Source organism: Tasmannia lanceolata, unplaced genomic scaffold (genome assembly GCF_043159265.1).
Source record: "Tasmannia lanceolata isolate RefF3 unplaced genomic scaffold, GAP_Taslan_0.1 ptg000003l, whole genome shotgun sequence".
Lineage (NCBI taxonomy): Eukaryota > Viridiplantae > Streptophyta > Magnoliopsida > Canellales > Winteraceae > Tasmannia > Tasmannia lanceolata.
In genome coordinates, this window is record NW_027518680.1 from 14192359 (window position 1) to 14214360 (window position 22002).

At 39.5% G+C, this 22002-nt stretch overlaps 1 protein-coding gene across 1 annotated transcript; it reads left to right on the forward strand.

The window, feature by feature from the left end:
• The first annotated feature begins 242 nt into the window (after positions 1–242).
• Positions 243–21766, forward strand: LOC143852105 (hexokinase-1-like). Its single transcript, XM_077361563.1, has 9 exons — positions 243–1044; positions 2647–2797; positions 2876–3058; positions 5442–5516; positions 5748–5903; positions 6869–6967; positions 7070–7200; positions 20377–20458; positions 20955–21766. Exons 1-9 carry the CDS (start codon positions 773–775, stop codon positions 21303–21305), a joined length of 1500 nt encoding a protein of 499 aa, XP_077217678.1. The 5' UTR covers positions 243–772; the 3' UTR covers positions 21306–21766.
• Positions 21767–22002: the final 236 nt, after the last annotated feature.

Sequence of the window (22002 nt, forward strand, 5' to 3'; positions counted from 1 at the left end):
TTTCATCAGCCAAGCTCATCCAGAGATATCTGATTCATTCTCTAACATGGAAATTTCCAAGATCCACTGTCCCGACCAAACGTGACCCGTTAAGATTAATTAATGACCGTTAATCATGTGGGCCAACGAATTTGAGTCATCTGACTGCCGAGATTACACGCGATGAAAGTAGGGCTATTCTTGTAAATTCGAAAAGAATGCTGTGCATTTTTGTCCCACATTGATCTCTTTCAAATAACAGCGTATTGGCAAACACAGAACATGAAGTACAAAGAGAATCAGGATCCTAAATTTCAGTCCTCTTTCGCTTTTGAATTTTCAGTTCTAATTCGGTAAGAAAAATTCCAGCTGAAGAAAAATGCTACGATCCTTGAGATTAGGGTTTTCGAAAGTGGATTTTTTTCTTCGAAATTTTATGTTCTAGATTCTAAGAGGAGGGAAAAGCTAGATATTGAAAAGATCCGTAGAGAAATTTAGGGTTTTTCTTTGTAATTTTAAGTTCTAGAGGCTATTCTTCAAGAAGAGGAGATGGAAAGCTAGGGTTTGGAAAGATCTGTAGAGAAAATTAGGGTTTTTCTTTGTAATTTTAAGTTCTAGAGTGTATTATTCAAGAAGAAGAGGGGGAAAGCTAGGGTTTGGAAAGATCTGTAGAGAAAATTAGGGTTTTTTCTTTGTAATATTAAGTTCTAGATTCTATTCTTCAAGAATAAGAGGGGGAAAGCTAGGGTTTGGAAAGTTCTGTAGAGAAAATTAGGGGTTTTTTTGGTTGAGAATGGGGAAAGTGGCGGTGGGAGCTGCGGTGGTATGTACGGCGACTGCATGTGCGGTGGCGGTGTTGATCGTGCGCCACCGGATGCAGAGCTCGAGAAAGTGGGCCCGGGCGGTGGGGATACTGAGGGAATTTGAAGAGAAGTGTGGGACGCCGATCGGGAAATTGCGACAGGTGGCGGATGCCATGACTGTGGAGATGAATGCTGGCCTTGCGTCGGAGGGTGGGAGCAAGCTCAAGATGCTCATCAGCTATGTGGACAATCTCCCAACTGGGTATAATGATTTTTATCCTCTTTAGTTTTTTGACTTTTGTTTGTGTGTTATTTGGTTTGATTTTATGTTGTGTGGATATAGTTTTTTTTTTGCTTCCCCTTAGTTATTTGATTTTGATTGTATTATTGATGTGGAATTTATTTGTTCCTTTTCTGAGTATGTGATAGGTGTCCATTTGGTTTAATTTAATGTTATGGAGATAGAGTAATTTTTTTTTTTTTGGAAAAGTAAAAATTGTTGTAGATGAAACTCTGCTTTTGGGATTGTCTCTTTTTTATTGGCGAGTTTAGTTAGAGGCTTCCTTAAGGAATTTTCGTTCCAGCCTTTCATCTTTCTTTTTTCTGTTATTTATCCTCTCCTTTAAACACCCGATTGCTTCGTTCTTTGTTAGTTTTTTTAGTACTCTCTCTTGGAATAGTTTTTCTATAACTATTTAAAGCTGGGTTATTTCCTTTGCGATTTTGGTAGTTACCTTATTGTTATGTTTAGTTGCATGATTTTGTTGGGCATTGTGGAATGTAGAGGGTGAGGCATATCTCTTGCGAAATTGTTTTTCCTTTTGTTGGAGCCATTGGTGCTATTCTTTTGGTAACATTTAAATTTTGTGAATATGGAAAGGTTATTAGTTTGCTTATATCTTATGGTAACATTTAAATCTTTTAGATATGGAAGAGTTATTAGTTTTTTTTTTCCTGACCAGTGAGAGATTTTATTAAAGAGAGAAAAAGACGAAGCACTGACCGAGGAGGTTATTAGTTTGGTGATCTTGTTTGTTGCTTTTTGCTATTCAGTTGATCACAGCAAGGCATGGAAAAATTACATCACATTAGTACTGCGATAGTATATTTTAACAGTTTATTGAATGAAATTTTCTTGATTACTGATTAAAATAAAGAAGAGACACGTGCATATACTTTGTGAAGCAGTGGCTTCAGACTGGCTGTCTTTATGAGCTTGAGTTTGTGTATAGATAGAGATTTCTAGATGATATTTCTCTAAAATCATTAAAGCTTTGTTAATTTCGAGACTAAATTTAGTAGAAATGATTGTGAAGTGCATTAGATTGGTAAGCTAGAATTTCGCATAGAGGTAAAGATTCCTTGAGGAGGGACTTCCACAAATACAAGTGAACTTTAATTATATCAAGACAGTTGTGTAAATTTAGAGATGATATCCACACCTTTTACGCTTCATTGAATAGTCCATTGACCTACGTTAGATTTTGACCCCTGGGGCATAGATCTCATTGGACTGTTTAAGCATGTGATTACTTCAATTTTAGTGCTCTATATTTGTTACGGCATTTTTTTAAGTCATTCAATCATCAGAGGTCCTTGAATTCAGATGTAGATGCAAGCTTATTGTTTATGCTCTTATGAGCTAGGTGTTCCGTAGTTATTCTTTATTCAGAAATTGGTTTTCCTTGACGTCTAATAGGGGAACTATTTTGCTTTGGCATCATAACCAAACTAACAAGGAACACCAAGAGATTATGTAGTTTTTCCCCTTTTTTTCCAGTTTTGTGTGCTGCCCTAAAATTTGTTCCAGAATTGTAGAAGACTTAAAGGAGACGTATTTATCTCTTCTATATTTTCATTTCAGGGATGAGAGAGGAGTATTTTATGCACTGGACCTTGGTGGTACAAACTTCCGTGTGCTGCGTGTACAGTTGGGTGGGAAGGAGGGCCGTGTTGTCAAACAAGAGTTTGCAGAGGTGTCCATTCCCCCCCATTTGATGGTCGGAACTTCAAATGTAAGTGCCAAGAGCCTACTTGTCCACACTACTTGTCAATCTCTCTAAAAAATGCTTAAAAGTGATATATGATTTCAGGCACTATTTGATTTCATCGCTGCTGAACTGGCAAAATTTGTCGCAACAGAGAGTGGAGATTATCATCTTCCTATTGGCCGGCAGAGGGAACTTGGTTTCACATTTTCATTTCCAGTCAGGCAAACATCAATTTCTTCTGGCACTCTCATTAAGTGGACGAAAGGCTTCTCAATTGATGACGCAGTTAATCTAATTACCTTGACACTGTTTCCGTTCTTTCTTTGTGGATTGTGATTAATTTATTGGATATGGATTGTATATCTAGCATGCTTCATGGAAGTGAACTTAATCTGCTATCATCTTGTTTTCTTTTTATCTGACTTTCTCTTGTGGATTAAAATTCTCGGGTGACTAGTATTAGGCACGAAAAAAAATTGCTATATTTGATAAAAATTACAATGTATTTCCGCTTTTGGTTGAAAAATTATAATGTTGCTTCCCATCCATACGCTACAATTTTGAAATAGAACGCTGACATAGGGCTACAGAATATTCATTCACACTTTAGCACCTGCCATATTCTCTACAGTAATGAACATAACTAGTTGGAGATTCCAGTTTAGGATCAGCATGATGGCAAACCAAGGCCAGGAGACCTCTTTGGGAGAAGCGGACATTTACTTGTATCTTATCATTTAGACCCAGCTAATGGAAGTGAATGATGCCCTTGGTGGAAAGCAGGCTGGTCTCTTAGCACTCCTCTCTCTTACTAGATATAGGGCTCATGATTGTATGCACTTTCACCATTTTCCTGCCAGTGGTCACTCTTGTATATCAAGTTAGCACCGTGAGGGGTGGTTTTTATGGATGTCATCGCATGTGAAATTGAGATAGAAAATGGTGTTTTTCTAATTTTTCGTGTACTACATGTGTAGAGATGAGTATGATGTTTACTTTTATCTAGGTTAAAGTAGGACAAAGGGGCTTAGGGACGATTGGTGGATGCATTCCTAGGCTATGTTTGGATGTGCGGGTGTGGCTCGGAGAGTAGTGGAATAAGAAGTCAAAAAGGAAGGAGGCATGCATTTGATTTGTCTAGAATTACCTCGGAGAATAGTGTAAGTAGTGTTTGGTTGCATGGCATATACTCGGAGAGTAGGAGAATAAGTAGGCGGTGTCGTTAGTCTTGAGAGAGAGAGAGAGAGAGAGAGAGAGAGAGAGAGAGAGAGAGAGAGAGAGAGAGAGAGAGAGAGAGAGAGAGAGGCTTTTGGGAGAATTTGGTTTGAATGTCCATGCAATTATTGCATTGGAGACATCCTAGGGAGTCAAAGGGAGTGCCATGCTATTTTGGCAACCAAACATGGAATTGCATTCCACATCCAAGCCAAATTCCGACGGCTGCTGAGCTTTTGTGCAATTAAACACACCCAATTGAAGTAGTCATCTCCAAATGAAGGATGTTGTAGAGATTAAAAACTCTCTCAAAGCTCCCTTTCTAAGCATGTCTCTATGCTTCACATCCATAACTAGCTACTATGTTGCAAACATAGTTGTAAACATCGACGGACATGGGTCAGTTTGGGCAGATAGGTGTCGAGTTTGGTGATGGTCAATGCGAAATCCACGTGAAGTGAAATCGTTCCAAGATGTCTGTCAAAATTTCGGTTGACATTGGTGTCGTTTTGGTCATGTCAACCGAAATATTACCATCATAGTATATGAGTTACTTGACTTGGTTTGAAGCGACCAAAGTCGAGCCGGGAGCTCTTTTTTTTTTTTTTTTTGTGAAGATTTTCTTCGTAAGTCCTTAAATTCTTTTTTACTGTTAAAATCATGCATCATTTTAGTAATAGGTCAAACATTTATTGATGCATTTGCACACTGATTTGGAGTTTGAAAGTTTTGGGGTTTCAAAATTGGGGAGATTTAAAAAATAAATGGAAAATTCATATAATTCATGAATAATTTCCTTTAAATATTTTATATGTCAAATGTTTATTCCCGATCAACTGATTGATGAAGACATATTATTTTCACAATCTTAGTCCTTCAAGATCATGGAGGTTGTTGTCTGTAATCTCAAGTGTATTGCTCTTGTAGTTTGATGACAGTGCAAACATTTTTTTTCTATATCATTAGGGTTGATACTTGATAGTATAAGCATATTGCAGGTCTCCTGCAACTAAAAGCCTAATCAAAACCTTATAAAAAAAAGCCTTATCAAAACCAAATTCCTTTCTCATCACTGTTCCAACAAAACAAATGTCTTGGACCTTTCAATCCTTGTCCAAATGACGGCTAGACATTCAAATAATGATTAAATCATGGATTATCATGTGACTGAAACTGAGTTGTGAAGGCATGTGGCCATGTAGGGAAAACTGTTATTTGCATCTAGGCTATGCTAGATGCAAATACATCTAATTTAAAGTTCATGGTTTGCACATGTATATTGTAATAATTCTAGGCTGATTTATTTGACGTTGTGGAGGTCCATATAAGATTAATATATGTAACTTGATTCCCAATTGAAGAATTTTCTTTGAGGAGCCCAACCAGTTAGAATGTTAGATGGTTCTCTTCCCTTGAATATTTCTGATTACTTTATTGTATTATGCGAAATTAGGTTGGGGAAGATTTGGTAGCTGAATTAACGAAGGCCATTGAAAGACAAGGCCTTGATATGCGTGTTTCAGCACTTGTAAGTTTGCTTTGGATACTTCTTGTCTACATCTCCGCTAGGTACCTAAACATTCTTTATTTTTTTTATTCCACATTAGTTTACTGGGAAGAGCTATTGGTCTGTCTAGGATTTTCTAATTCTTCTTTGAAATGTTTGACTTGCTTAGAAACTTTTGACTCTTGTGCTTCACTTAAGTTTGACACCTGCTATTCGAGTTAATGATTATTTAACTAGTGGCCTTGGATGTAGGTTAATGATACAATTGGAACACTAGCTGGGGGTAGATATGGAAATAAAGATGTTGTTGCTGCTGTGATCCTGGGAACTGGAACAAATGCTGCATATGTAGAGCGTGCAGGTGCAATTCCCAAGTGGCACGGCCTTTTACCCAAGACGGATGAAATGGTTAGTGGCCTTCTGACGCACTTTTTTTTTAATTGTAACAGAAAATCCAGTAGGCTTAGAAGTACAAGGCATGCACATTTTTGGGAAAAAGTGAAATCAGAAAAATTGTTTTTTGCTGTTTTTCAAATGAAAGATTTATCGTTGTCATATATATATGTGGAAAGTTTTTCTAGTCGGCTGACTAGAGAACCTTCTCTAGTCTGCCGACCAAAAACACAGTGGGCCCATGTTGTTTGGATGATCCAAAGCATTCATTTGATGAGCCCTGGCATAGATAGGGTGTGCCCAAAAAATCAGTTCCATAGGATCATCCTAGTCCTTCGATTTGTGGAGGTTAAAAATGGACAGTGGAGGTTAAAAACACAATGAGCTCACGTTGTTTTGATGATCCAAAGCATTCATTTGATGGGCTTTGACATAGATAGGATGTGCCTAAAAAATCATCTCCATAGGTTCATCCTAACCCTTCGATTTATGGAGGTTAAAATGGATGCTTATAAACTCCACAAATCTGTCCATTTTTAACCTTCACAAATCGAAGGGTTAGGATGATCCTATGCAGCTGATTTTTTGGGCACACCCTATCTATGCTAGGGCTTATCAAATGAATGTTTTGGATTATCCAAATAATGTGGGACCGCTGTGTTTTTTGGTCGGCGGACTAGAGAAGGTTCTCTAGTCGGCCGACTATATATATATATATATATATATATATATATATATATATATATATATTTCAAATGAACATGACCTTGGATAGGAGAGAATGGAAGAAAATGATCCATGTAGACGAACCCAACTAGTGTCAGGTTTAGACTTAGTTAATTTGAGTTGGGTAGATTCTTTCACCTTCTTCATGAAAATTTTCTAAAGGATTCATTAGCCGACGACAAAGGCTTAGTTTAGTTGAGTTGAGTATAATATATATATTTTTTTATTGTAAAAAGTTGATTTTCATATTGTAGGTTATCAATATGGAGTGGGGGAGCTTCAGGTCATCTCATATTCCACTGACAGAATATGATCATGCATTAGACATTGAGAGTTTGAATCCTGGGGAGCAGGTAGTTGCAATTAGCTGTTTTTTTCCCTAAATTCTTTCTTGTCATGAATTTGGTAGATTAAGATAGATTTTGCATAGGAAGTAACATTTTTAATGTCAACAGATTTTTGAGAAGATAATTTCGGGAATGTATTTGGGCGACATTGTACGCAGAGTCTTGTGCAGGATGGCTGAAGAAGCTGCATTTTTTGGTGATACTGTCCCACCAAAACTTAAAATTCCATTCATATTGCGGTACGTGCGGCCTGTTTTGATTAAACTTGGAATTTTTTTCCATTCCTTTTGCCAAATGGTCATCATTTTCCCTCTATTTCACTTGGTTTCTTTGTCAAGTAGAACCTATTTGAAAAGCTGGTGCACAAAATGAATATGCATTGTACCTTTCGACAAAAAAAATAGCATGCTTTGTTACTTACATATGACTTAAAAATTTGTACCGAAGTCTTGGATCAACTTATATGTTATTTTATATTGATCTGACTTAAATAGTTTTTTTTTTTTTTTTTTTTTGAATGGCGATTGATCTGACTCAAGTTATTATTCTATTTCAAGGTGTTTATTCTCCTTTCATCCAAATAAATGAAAAATTGTACACACACACATAGGGAAAAGTAATTGTAGAGGGTCGGGCAGATAAGTTATCTGCCCGGTCGGCCTAACCCTTCGATTTGTGGAGGTTAAAATGGATGGGTATAGATCTCCACAAATCCGTCCATTTTTAACGCCCACAAATCGAAGGGTTAGGATGATCCTATGGAGCTGATTTTTTGGGCACACCCTATCTATGTCATGACCCATCAAATGAATGCTTTGGATCATCTAAACAATGTGGGCCTGTTTTCACTTTTCCCATATATATATGAGGAATAAGATTGTACGCTCGACCGTACCTAAAGTTAGGTACGGTAGAGTGCCAAATCACATGGGTCCCCCATTTTTGGTGGGCATCTAAACCATTCATTTGCAAGGCCCCATCATAGATAGGGTGCATACCAAAAATCAGCTCCATAGGATCATCCTAACCCATCCATCTGTGGAGGCCAAAATGGACAGACAGTGTTTGTCCACAAATCTGCCCATTTTGGCCTCCAGTTTTGGAGGGGTTAGGATGATTCAATGGTGCTGATTTTTGGTATGCACCCTATCTATGATGGGGCCTTGCAAATGAATGGTTTAGATGCCTACCAAAAATGGGGGACCCATATGATTTGGCACTCTACCGTACCTAACTTTAGGTACGGTCGAGCGTACAATCCTTTTCCTCTCTCTCTCTCTCTCTATATATATATATATAGAGAGAGAGAGAGAGAGAGGAAAGTGTAGCTACTCGATTGAGTAGCTAACTTAGCTACTCCATCGGCTTAAAATAAAGTGGGCCCACATTGTTTGGGTGATCCAAACCATTCATTTGATAGGCCCTCACATAGATAGGGTGTGCTCAAAAAATTAGCTCCATTGGATCATCCCAACCCTCAAATTGTGGAGGAAAAAAATGGACAGATTTGTGAAGGTTTATACACGACCATTTTTGCCTCCACAAATTGTAAGGTTGGGATGATCCTATGGAGCTGATTTTTTGGGCACACCCTATCTATAGGGGTGCAATTCGGGTGGGGTTGAACCCAAATTTGGGTTGGGAAAAATCAACCCGAATTGGAAATCAGGTTGGGTCGGGTTGGGGTGTCAAGCAACCTGACCCGACCCGAAACCCGATTTCCAATTCCGATATGTGCTTAAATGTGCTTAAAACCCGATTTCAACTGAACACATTTCCCATTGAAGCTAGAAATGTGGTTAAATTTTCACATAAATTTATCCTTCAGTTCAGTTACAAAGAGTTTTTATATGGTGGATGCCTGTGTAGGAATGTGAACAAAAAAAAAAACAATGGGGCCCACAAAAAACATGTGCATGAATTGGAAATCGGGTTGGGTCGGGTTGAGCCCAGCCGGGTTGGAAATTGGGTTGGGTCGGAAAAACGGGTTCCTCGGGTTGGGTCGGGCTGGCCTCAACCCGACCCGAGTTGCACCCCTACCTATCTATGTGAGGGCCCATCAAATGAATGGTCTGCATCACCCAAACAATGTGGGCCCCCACTGTATTTTAAGCCGACGGAGTAGCTAAGTTAGCTCCTCGATTGTGTAGCTACACTTTTCTCATATATATATATATATATATATATATATATATATATACACACACACACGGAAAAGTGATCCTACTCGATCAAGTAGATAAGCTTATCTACTCGGTCGGGTTAAAAACTGTGTGGGCCCACATTGTTTGGGTGATCCAAACCATTCATTTGAAAGGCCGTAACCTAGATAGGGTGTCCACAAAAAATCAGATCCATAGGATCATCCTAACCCATCCAAAAATGGAGGGAAAAAATGGGCAGATTTGTGACAAACAGTGTCTGTCCATTGTTTTCATTTTTTCCCTCCATTTTTTGATGGGGTAGGATGATCCTATGCATCTGAGTTTTTGTGTACACCTGATCTAGGTAAGGGCCTTTCAAATGAATGGTTTGGATCACCCAAACAATGTGGGCCCACACAGTTTTTAACCTGACCAAGTAGATAAGCTTATCTACTCGACCGAGTAGGATCACCTTTCTGATATATATACTAGTAAAAAACCCCGTGCATCGCACGGGCCGACAAAGAACTGTACAGACCACATCACGGGTTGATCCAAACCATCCATGTGATGGAACACAACATAAATAGGTTGTGCCCCAAAAATCATTTCCATAGGCTGATCCTAGCCCTCCAATCTATAGAGGTTTCCATAATATGTTGTTCCTCTTAAATCGGATGGTTAAGATCACCCTATAGATTTTTTATTAAAAAAGCATAAAGGAGGGGGGTAGGATTGAAATTAGTTGGCTTTAATGGGTGCCTTTGTTAAAGAGCATAAAGGAGGGGGTATGATTGAAAATATGTGTGTTGAATGGGTGCCTTTGTTAAAAAAAGTCAAAAAGAGTGATGTGTAATTCTACAAAAAATTCTCTTATTTTCTCTTCTACTATATAGTATTAGATATATGAGGAAAGTGTTGGTGAGCTTAAGCTCACCAAACTTATGGTGAGCTTAAGCGACCAATCACATTGGGGCCTACTTTGTTAGGATGATCCAAAGCATTCATTTGAAAGGCCCTTACATAGATGGGGTGTGTACCAAAAATCAGCTCCATAGGATCATCCTAACCCATCCATTTGTGGAGGTCAAAATGGACAGACATTATTTGTCCACAAATCTGCCCATTTTTGTCCTCCACAAATGGAGGGGTTAGGATGATCCTATGAAGCTGATTTTTGGTACACACCCTATCTATGATAGGGCCTTGCAAATGAATGGTTTGGATCACCACAGAAAATGTGGGACCCATGTGATTGGGGCGCTTAAGCTCACCAACACTTTCCTCTAGATATATATATATATATATATATATATATATATATATATATAGAGAGAGAGAGAGAGAGAGAGAGAGAGAGAGAGAGAAAAGTGTTCCTGTGCAGCTGCTCAGATAGCTTATCTGAGCAGCTGCTTCAAAAACTCATGTAGCCCCACATTTTTGGGGTGATCCAAAGCATTCATTTGGAAGGCCCTTCCAGGGATAGGGTGTGTACAAAAAATGAGCCCTTTAGGATCATCCTAACCCTGCCATTTGTGGAGTGAAAAAATGGTCAGAAACAGTGTCCGTCCATTTTCCCCTCCACCTTTGATTGGGTTAGGATGATCCTATAGGGCTGATTTTTGGTACACGCCCTATCCATGGAAGGGCCTTTCAAATGAATGCTTTGGATCACCCCAAAAATGTGGGCCACATATGTTTTTGAAGCAGCTGCTCAGATAGCTGCGCAGGAACACTATTCTCATATATATATATATATATATATATATATAGAGAGAGAGAGAGAGAGAGAGAGAGAGAGAGTTCCTAAGCTATAGCTTATCTAAGCTATAGCTTAGGAACACATGTGGCCCCACATTTTTTGGGGGATCCAAAGCATTCATTTGGAAGGCCCTTCCATGGATAGGGTGTGTACAAAAAATCAGCCCTATAGGATCATCCTAACCCAACCAAAGGTGGAATGGAAAATGGACAAACAATGTGTGTCCATGTTTCTGCCCATTTTTTCCCTCAGCAGATGGCATGGTTAGGATGATCCTATAGGGTTTATTTTTGGTACACACCCTATCCATGGGCGGGCGTTCCAAATGAATGCTTTGGATCCCCCAAAAAATGTGAGGCCACATGTGTTTTTGAGCTATAGCTTAGATAAGCTATAGCTTAGGAACACTTTCCTCATATATATATATATATATATATATATATATATATATGAGGAAAAGGATTGTACGCTCGAGTGTACCTAACCTTAGGTACGCTCCAAATCACAAGTGTCCCACATTTTTTGTGGTCATCTAAACCATTCATTTGCAAGGCGCTATCATAGATAGGGTGTGTACCAAAAATCAGCTCCATTGAATCATCCTAACCCCTCCAAAACTGGAGGGCAAAATGTGCAGATTTGTGGACAAACAGTGTCTGTCTATTTTGACCTCCACAAATGGATGGGTTAGGATGATCCTATGGAGCTGATTTTTGGTACTCACCCTATCTATGATGGGGCCTTGAAAATGAATGGTTTAGATGACCACAAAAAATGTGGGACCCATGTGATTTGGCACTCGAGCGTACCTAAGGTTAGGTACACTCGAGCGTACAATCCTTTTCCTCTCTCTCTCTCTCTCTCTGTATATATATATATATATATATATATATATATATATATATATATATATATATATATATATATATATATACTGTTTCTGCGAGCTCAAAAATAGTATGGGCCCACATTTTTGAGGTGATCCAAAGCATTCATTTCAAAGGCCATTACATAGATAGGGTGTCCATAAAAATTCAGGTGGTTAGGATCATCCTAACCCCCCTTCATTTGTCGAGGGAAAAAATGGGCAGATTTGTGGAGAAACAATATCTGTACATTTTTCCCTCCACAAATGGATGGGTTAGGATGATCCTCTGGACCTGATTTTTGGTACACACCCTATCAATGATAGGGCCTTTTAAGTGAATGCTTTGGACCCCCCCAAAAACATGGGCCCACATGATTTTTTGACGCTCGAGCTCAGAAACACGATTCTCATATATATATATATATATATATATATATATATATATATATATATATGAGAATAGTATTCCTGCGCAGCTGCTCAGATAGCTTATCTGAGCAGCTGCTTCAAAAACTCATGTGGCCCACATTTTTGGGGTGATCCAAAGAATTCATTTGAAATGCCCTTCCATGGATAGGGTGTGTACAAAAAATCAGCCTTATAAGATCATCCTAACCCAATCAAAGGTGGAGGGGAAAATGGACAGACACTGTTTCTGACCATTTTTTCCCTCCACAAATGGCAGGGTTAAGATGATCCTAAAGGGCTCATTTTTTGTACACATCCTATCCATGGAAGGGCCTTCCAAATGAATGCTTTGGATCACCCCAGAAATGTGGGGCCACATGAGTTTTTGAAACAGCTGCTCAGATAAGCTATCTGAGCAGCTGCGCAGGAACACTTCTCTCTCTCTCTCTCTCTCTATATATATATATATATATATATATATATATATATATATATACACAAACACACACACTAGTAAAAAACCCCGTGCGATGCACGGGCCGACAAAGAACTGTACGGACCACGTCATAGGTTGATCCAAACCGTCCATGTGATGGAACACAACATAAATAGGTTGTGCCCCAAAAATCATTTCCATAGGCTGATCCTAGCCGTCCAATCTATAGAGGTTTCCATAATTCCTCTTAAATCGAACGGTTCAGATCACCTTATAGATTTTTTATTAAAAAACTATAAAGGAGGGGGGTAAGATTGAAATTATGTGGCTTTAATGGGTGCATTTGTTAAAAAGCATAAAGGAGGGGGTAGGATTGAAAATATGTGAGTTGAATGGGTGCATTTATTAAAAAAAGTCAAAAAAAGTGATGTGTAATTCTCATAGAATTTTCCAAAAATTCAAAAAATTCTCTTATTTTCTCTTCTCCTATATAGTATACTAGTAAAACACCCCGTGCGATGCACGGGCCAACAAAGAACTGTACGGACCACGTCATAGGTTGATCCAAACCGTCCATTTGATGGAACACAACATAAATAGGTTGTGCCCCAAAAATCATTTCCATAGGCTGATCCTAGCCGTCTAATCTATAGATGTTTCCATAATTCCTCTTAAATCGGATGGTTAAGATCACCCTATAGATTTTTTATTAAAAAACCATAAAGGAGGGGGTAAGATTGAAATTATATGGCTTTATGGGTGCCTTTGTCAAAAGCATAAAGGAGGGGGTAGGATTGAAAATATGTGAGTTGAATGGGTGCATTTGTTAAAAAAAGTCAAAAAAAGTGATGTGTAATTCTTATAGAATTTTCAAAAAAATCAAAAAATTCTCTTCTTTTCCATCCAGCTTATTATAGTAGATAGATATAGGAAAAGGTTTCTGAGCTCGAGCTCAGCCTGAGCTAGAGCTCAGAAACCACTACTCCCAGAGTTGGTTGAGTCATCCAACCCATTTAGTTTATAGATTATGCTTAGGGTTAGGGTTATGGGTAATTGTTAGGGTTATGATTTGTGTAGGTTTAGAATGGATGGCTAGAAATTATGGTCCTATAGATCGGATGGCTAGGATTATGGTATGGAGCTGGTTTGGTAGGAACACCATATCTATGTGAGGTAGTGTAAAATGAATGGTTGGATGAGTCAAACTACTATGGTAGATGGTGCATTCTAAACTCTAGCTCAGAATATATATTTCAGAGATTGAAGGATGATCCATCTTACAACACCTTGGTTATAACAGTTGACCATGGCTCAATCTGGAAAAGCCAGGATATGAAGACCCCACGAATTGAAGCTCTAAAACCACGCTCGAGGGGCTTGCTTGACTCCAACTAACGCTCTAGAGAGCTTAGCTTGCAAACATAGTCTGGATGAGCGGGGTCTTCATATCCTGGCTTTTCCAGATCGATCCATGGTCAACTGTTATAACCAAGGTGTTGTAAGATGGATCATCCTTATATATATATATATGAGAAAACGGTTTCTACACACTAGTGTAGATAAGTTATCTACACACTACCTTAAAATACAGTGGAGGGCATATTGTTTGGGTGATCCAAACCATTCATTTGATTGGCCCTCACATAGATAGGGTGTCCACAAAAAATCAGCTCCATAGTATCATCCCAACCCTACAATTTGTGGAGGTAAAATGGACGTGTATAAACCTTCCCAAATCTGTCCATTTTTTGCCTCCACGGTTTGAAGGGTTAGGATGATCCTATGAAGCTGATTTTTTGGGCACACCGTATCTATGTGAGGGCCCATCAAATGAATGCTTTGGATCACCCAAACAACGTGGCCCCCCACTGTATTTTAAGCTAGTGTGTAGATAACTTATCTACACTAATGTGTAGAAACCGTTTTCTCATATGAGAAAACAGTTTCTACAAACAAGTTGGTTCAGTATATAGGATATATGGTTTGTGCGCTAGAGCTCAGCCTGAGCTAGAGTGCACAAACCATATCTCCCATAGTTGGTCGAGTCATCCAATCATTAGTTTATAGGTTCTGCTTAGGGTTATGGTTAGGGTTAGGGTTATGATTTGTGGAGGTCTAGAATGGGTGGCTAGAAATTTTGGTCCTATAGATCGGATGGTTAGGATTATGGTATGGTGCTGATTTGTTACACCCTATCTATGTGAGGTAGTGTAAAATGAATGGGTTGGATGAGTCAAACTACTATGGGAGATGCTGTATTCTAAGCTCTAGCTCAGCCTGAGCTAGAGCTCAGAAAGCACGCCATATATGGGGAAACGTTTTCTGCGCGATACCTCAGATAGGCCCTTACATAGATAGGGTGTGTGCCCAAAAAATCAGCACCATAGGATCATCCTAACCGTTCGATTTTTGGAGGTTAAAAATGGACAGATTTGTGGAGGTTTATACCCATGCACTTTAACCTCCACAAATCAAAGGGTTAGGATAATCCTGTGGAGCAGATTTTTCGTGCACACTCTCCATCTTTGGACTATCCAAATGAATGCTTCGGATCATCCAAACAATGTGACCCCATATGTTTTTTTGAGCTCTTGCTCAGATAACTTATCTGAGGTATCGAGCAGAAAACGTTTCCCCATAAAACGTTTCCCCATGTATATATATATATATATATGTGTGTGTGTGTATATATATATATATGTATATATATATGTATATATATATATATATATATACATATATATATATATATATATATATATATATATATATATATATATATATATATATATATATAAGAATAGTGTTTCTGAGCTGAGCTCGAGCATCAAAAAATCATGTGAGCCCATGTTTTTGGGGAGATCCAAAGCATTCATTTAAAAGGCTCTATCATGGATAGGGTGTGTACCAAAAATTAGGTCCATAGGATCATCCTAACCCATCCATTTGTGGAGGGAAAAATGGACAGATACTGTTTCTCCACAAATCTGCCCATTTTTTCCCTCCACAAATGGAAGGGTTAGGATGATCCAATGGAGCTGATTTTTTGTGGACACCCTATCCATGATAAGGGCTTCCAAATGAATGCTTTGGATCCCCCAACAATGTGGGCCCACACCTGTTTCTAAGCTTGAGCTCAGATAAGGTTATCTGAGCTCTAGCTAGCTCAGAAACACTATTCTCATATATGTGTGTGTGTGTGTGTGTGAGAGAGAGAGAGAGAGAGAGAGAGAGAGAGAGAGAGAGAGAGAGAGAGAGAGAGAGGAAATGGTTTGTGAGCAGGTGCTCAGATAGTTATCTGCGCATGGGATTTTAAAACAAGGGTGGGCCCACATTTTGGGGGTGATCCTAAGTATTCATTTGGAAGGCCCCATCATGGATGTGGTGTGTACATTTGTGGAGGGAAAAATGGACAGATAATGTTTGTCCACAAATCTGCCCATTTTTTCCCTCCACAAATGGAAGGGTTAGGATGATCCAATGGAACTGATTTTTGGTACACACCCCATCCATGATGGGGCCCTCCAAATGAATGCTTAGGATCACCCCCAAAATGTGGGCCCACCCCTGTTTTAAAATTCCATGCGCAGATAACTATCTGAGCAGCTGCTCACAAACCACTCTCTCTCTCTCTCTCTATATATATATATATATATATATATATTTGTGTGTGTGTGTGTGAAAAGTGTTCCTGAGCTAAAAAACACATGTGGCCCCACATTTTTGGGGGATCCAGAGCATTCATTAGGAAGGCCCTTCCATGGATAGGGTGTGTACCAAAAATCAGCCCTATTGGATCATCCTAACCCAATCAAAGGTGGAGGGGAAAATGGACTGACCCTGTGTGTCCATGTTTTTGCCCATTTTTTCCCTCCACAAATGGCAGGGTTAGGATGATCATATAGGGCTGATTTTTGGTACACACCCTATCCATGGAAGGGCCTTCCAAATGAATGCTTTGGGTTCCCCCAAAAATGTGGGGCCACTTGTGTTTTTGAGCTCGAGCTCAGATAATGAACACTTTCCTTTCTCTCTCTCTCTCTCTCTCTCTCTCTATATATATATATATATATATATATATATATATATATATATATATATATATATATATATATATATATATAGGGATGTATTTTTCTTGTCTGTTGACCAGAAACATAGTGGGCCCACATTGTTTGTGTGATCCAAAGGGAAAAAGTTGGATCTACTTTGCTCGAAATTTCGACATTTTTGGCCAAACTTCAAGACTTGTATATATGGGATTGTAGCATTTTGGTTAACATGACTGAAATGCAACCAACATCGACCGGCATGATTGAATGGAACTCAACATCCTATAATGGTGTTTTTCTAGTGAAATCTCGTGTTGGTGGAGGCCGACACCGACATATGTTGGTCAAAATCAACATATGTCAATCAATATTCAAGACCACGATCGCCTATAGGCGGTGTTCATTATTCAACAAACCAGCCCTCTGATATTTAGAACCTCCTACCTTTAATACAACCGTAGGCTATCTATCCAAGGGAAAGACAAATCATGAGTAGCGAAGAACCAAGGTTCCTCAAGCACCTCTCGGATATCAGTACAATTCATCCTCTTCAGCATATCAGATGAAGACCCAGAAAACAAGATTCTTCTCAAAAATCATCATTAATCACTTGAAGCTTTCTCCAGAAGCACAAAGAGGAAAAATATTGTTCTTAAGCAAACCATATCCTCTGTTCTTTAACCCTAAATAAAGTAGAGATTTATCAAAGGAAAAATCCTCGAGCAGCGAAGGACCCAATGTCCCTCATTCACACTCCAATGATCTCAGTTCGCATCCACCTCTACAATAAGGACAAAGGTTCCCATCATCAGACCTTTATAGCACGCCTCTTCAACCTTCAAGAAAAAAGAAAAAACCTGCACCATTCTCCAGAGAAAACAAAAGACGCCAAACAAAACATATCAAAACCCCAAAAAAATATTTACAGCAAAAGGCCAAAGAAACCCCTATTTTTAAGAGCCTTAAGCTCCCTGCTCCCCTTGGCCGGTGTTTTTCCTTTCTCTTTCTCCGGTGCGTTCCGTTTCTCGATGTCTAGAAGCATCTCCTTTGTCTTCGACACGTTTTCCTCAAATCCGATCCCCATAGACTTACCCATTTTCGCCATTTCTCCAAATTCTTCCTGAAAGGCTTGATTTTCCTCCTTCACTACGTCTGCACAGTCGTTCTCCACGCCCTTTTCAGCCCTTTTTATACAACTCTTGATCTGCCTGCTAAGATTTGCATCCATGGAGTCCCTGGATTGAGCATTCTAATGGCTGGCAATAGTCTCCCATTCTTCCCCTCCCGAGTCTATATCCACTTCCAAGGCCTCTTTTTCTTTAGCCAGGGCTTTTTGAAAGTGTGGGAGTTTATGGAGAGGGACACAGACCTCCTCCAATGATCTTTTGCCAGTAAGGGCCTCGATCTCATCCTCCTTACCCTTAGCCTTCTGCAAGAGTTTGTTCCATCGATGCTCCAAGTAAGCTTGTGCAATTTCTCCTCGTGTGGCAGAACGTTGGCGCCTTTATCGCTTAGCATGACCATGTTTTTTCAATGCTGTAGTTTCCTCCACTCCTAATCCTTCTTCCTTCGCCATTTTCCATTTTCTGGTCCGATCGAGCCTTTTGTCTTCATCAGAAGAATTACAGCCCTCGTCCATATTGAAGGATTCCAAAATGTCCAGGAGCGTGGAGACTAGTTTTTTCATTTTTGCTTCGTACATTCCATAGCCTGTACCCTCCCCTTTCCTATATTGAGTCGAGCTGACTCTTAGAGTTCCTAAAATGATTTTTCTCGATTCCATACCTGCACTGCATGAGGGTTGCGGGATTAGGCACAAAATCCTTTCGTATACCTTTTGATTTTCCTCGATAGTTAGGAACGGGATGCGGTGTGCGGTTAGCGTTTTTGCAATTCAAATGATGGTTATCATTTGTTGGTGAAAAGACTTCGCTCTCTATCCTCGAGACACAGCTGGATTTAATATCTTCATTCGTCGCCCTTTCGTTACGATTCCACATTTTCTCCTTATTTCAAATCAGGTCATTAAATGCCCTAGGGTTGGCCTTTTTCGAGAACCATCCATTTGCATCCGCATGGTACTGAGGTTTCAGCATCCTGACCAATTTATTTATTTATTTTTTTTTTGGGGGGGGGGTTTAAACCTCCACAAATCCGTCCTCAAAATCAGCCCTGTGATGCAACGTTCCAGCTTGTTTTTCCGATTCAAACTCAAATCCCTCCCCAAATCCGTCCTCACCTCCCCGATGGAGCAGTTAACTTGCTTGTTTTTCCGATTCAAACTCAAATATAAGTTCCCTAGTACTAATTGACATGGGTTGTTGGAGGTTACTAGGTTAGACATTCCCCACGATTTCTTGGCCCATTCCCAAACCTCTTCCATCTTCCAGCTCCATATTTTCATACACCCCACCAAGCACGACCTGAGGAATATCTCACACCAGGTTTGTAATTTCAGTTTCGGTTTCGGACCCAACCGAAATTGATTTTTTTTTTTTTTTTTAAATTTCGGTCATTTCGGCCGAATCAAACCTGAAATCTGAAATTTCGGATTTCGGCCGAAATTTAAAACCATGCTCTCACATTCCTCAATCTCTTTACCAGAAACACATAGTTCCAGGATTTTGCTATGAGTTTCGATGGCATCATCAACTAATTTCAAACTTAGGAAGATCTCCACCAACACGCTCCTTCCTAGTGAGGCCATTCCTGATCTTCGTAATGCATCTTTTGCATTGACTTCTACCTCCGAAATTGTAGTAACCACACCTGGAGCATTCCCAATCCTCCATAGGAAACTTTGGCATTCGCTTTTGTGGCTTAAACCCAGGCACACCCCTAGCGATTCCTTTCCCCTTGCCGAGGTTCTTTGCTCGAAAGCATGTCGCTCTCTTTGCTTCCAGATTCATAATAGAGATCCATAATAGAGCTGGATTTTATCAGGGTTATAACCCTCAGTTTTTCGAACTTCTCGCCTCCCATTCCGCAAGGTCCTTCGACCGAAAGATTGCCACGCACTTTCACTACCGGACCCGTGAGAGTTATGATTGTTTCGAGATGACGAGCGAGTCGAGTTGCCTATCTTCTTCCCATTTCCGAGTAGGATGAGGTTTTTCCTACAGCACTCCCTATTTATCTCCAAGGTTTAGAGCGCCTCGTATACAGAGTAGCCTGATGTCGAGGTAGGGTTCTTTCAGGCTTTCAATGTTGTATCCACATCTACAGACTCCCTTTCGTATCGAGTTGCCCAAACAAAGCACACCCGGGGAGCTATCCCGCCTGTGTGTAAATATGTTTTGTATCGTCATTCTTCCTTCATAATAAAACATTACCATTTCTAGAATTTTAGGGGTTGCCATGTCAGACATCTCGTATCCGTGTCGAAACTTGACAGATGAATCCGTGTCTAAAAATCATGATTACATGTACTTTATGTTTTAAACGTGTCCCCGTTTCTAAATTTTGGGCTTTGTTGTGTCCGACACTGGGTGTCAATGTCGACCCGCGACACTCCTGCCGGTGTCCACAAATCCTAGATTTTATGACATTTTGGGTATTACGTTTTTTTCCTTGTCACTGTATCTGTTTCTTAAGTTTGCTAACATGTTTTTTTAATGATTTGCAAATCTTTGATGTTTATTAATGAGATATGGTACACTTGCATAAGATTCATGAATTCCATTTCATATTTATGGTGAAATCTAGAACATCCAGACTGACCAATATTGGGTTGTGGAATATGCAGGACTCCTGACATGTCCGCCATGCACCATGACTCATCCTCTGATCTTAGAGTAGTTGGGAACAAATTGAAAGATATATTGGGGGTATGTTTTCTGTCTTAGAAATTCTAACCTCTTAACGTTCAAAACAGCTTGAAAGTTAAAAAGCCAATAGTTTCTCGTTTTTCACCATGAACAAACCCTTGGGGTAAATTGATAGGTTTTATTCCATCTTCAGCTAAGCATGGCCTAAAAGTATCGACTTCACCTGCACATCAAATCAGGTTTTCTCAAAATGAGTTAAGTACGACCTAAAAATATTGACTTCGCCTGCACATAGAATCATGAAGTAGCATATGAATGTCACTTGTGTACCTAGAACTATATCAACATTCTCATCTTTCATTGATAAAGAGGCTAGGTTACATACTTAAATGCAGTTAGAGAAAAATATCTACACCGTCATTTGCTAAAATAACTTTGAGCAATTTGATCGGTCCCCTTATTCCTCTCTTTTTTGCATTTGCTAAAATAACTTTGAGCAATTTGATCGGTCTCCTTATTCCTCTCTTTTTTACATTTGCTTTTCTCCTTTCTTTAGATTCCAAATACCTCTCTGAAAATGCGAAAAGTGGTAGTTGAACTCTGCAACATTGTTGCCGTACGTGGAGCCCGTCTGGCGGCAGCTGGGATAGTGGGTATCCTGAAGAAATTGGGAAGAGACACCATCAGGGCCGGCAAAGAGGACGAGATGACAGTGATAGCAATGGATGGCGGGCTATATGAGCACTACGCTGAATTCAGCAAATGTTTGGAGAGCACACTCAAAGAGTTGCTTGGGGAAGAGATCTCAAAGACCGTTGACATCATCCATGCTAACGATGGGTCAGGCATTGGTGCAGCCCTCCTTGCAGCTTCTCACTCCCAGTACGTAGACCTTGAGGAGTCTTGAGAGAGGCCAAGGTATGGAGCTGGGTTGACTACTTCATCAAGCCCCACCCCTCAAAAGAAAAAAACAATCAAAAAAGGGAAAAAAAAGTTTCTTTGTTCACTCTTATCATTTTTATCGTTTTGAGGCCTTTTTTTGGCGGAGATCAATTTCAGTGCATCCATAATTTATGCCCATGAGACCTGTAGTAATGAGAGGTCTGGTGTAGAGGCGTATAGTTGCAGGACCCTGGAAGTGTTCCCACTCCGGCCTGCTGTTCTTTATCTTTTTCTTGCTCATATTTCCTCTTGTTAAGGTGTTGTTCAAAGGTGGTTAGGGGATTTAACAGTTGGTGCATTTCCTCTCTCTCTCTCTCTCTCTCTCACTAGGAATAAAAGAGGGAAGCATATACTCTGTATATGCACTAGTTCTGTCCATGGGTTTATTTCCTCTTATATAATAAATGCAGGGTGGTGTGATCTCTCTCTCTCTCTCTCTCTCTCAGATATGAAGATAGCAGACTAGCTGTAGTCTCTATCTGGGGACAATTTCTTGTCCTACAGAATTTTTTGTGCACTACATATAGAAGGTAAGAATGCTGTTAACTGGTGTAATATCTATCAATATAAGCAGTTATCAATATTTGTAGAGATTTTGAACAATTGAACAACCGAAATCATTATTCGGTTTTGGTTATTTCGGTTTTAGAGAGTTCAGTTAT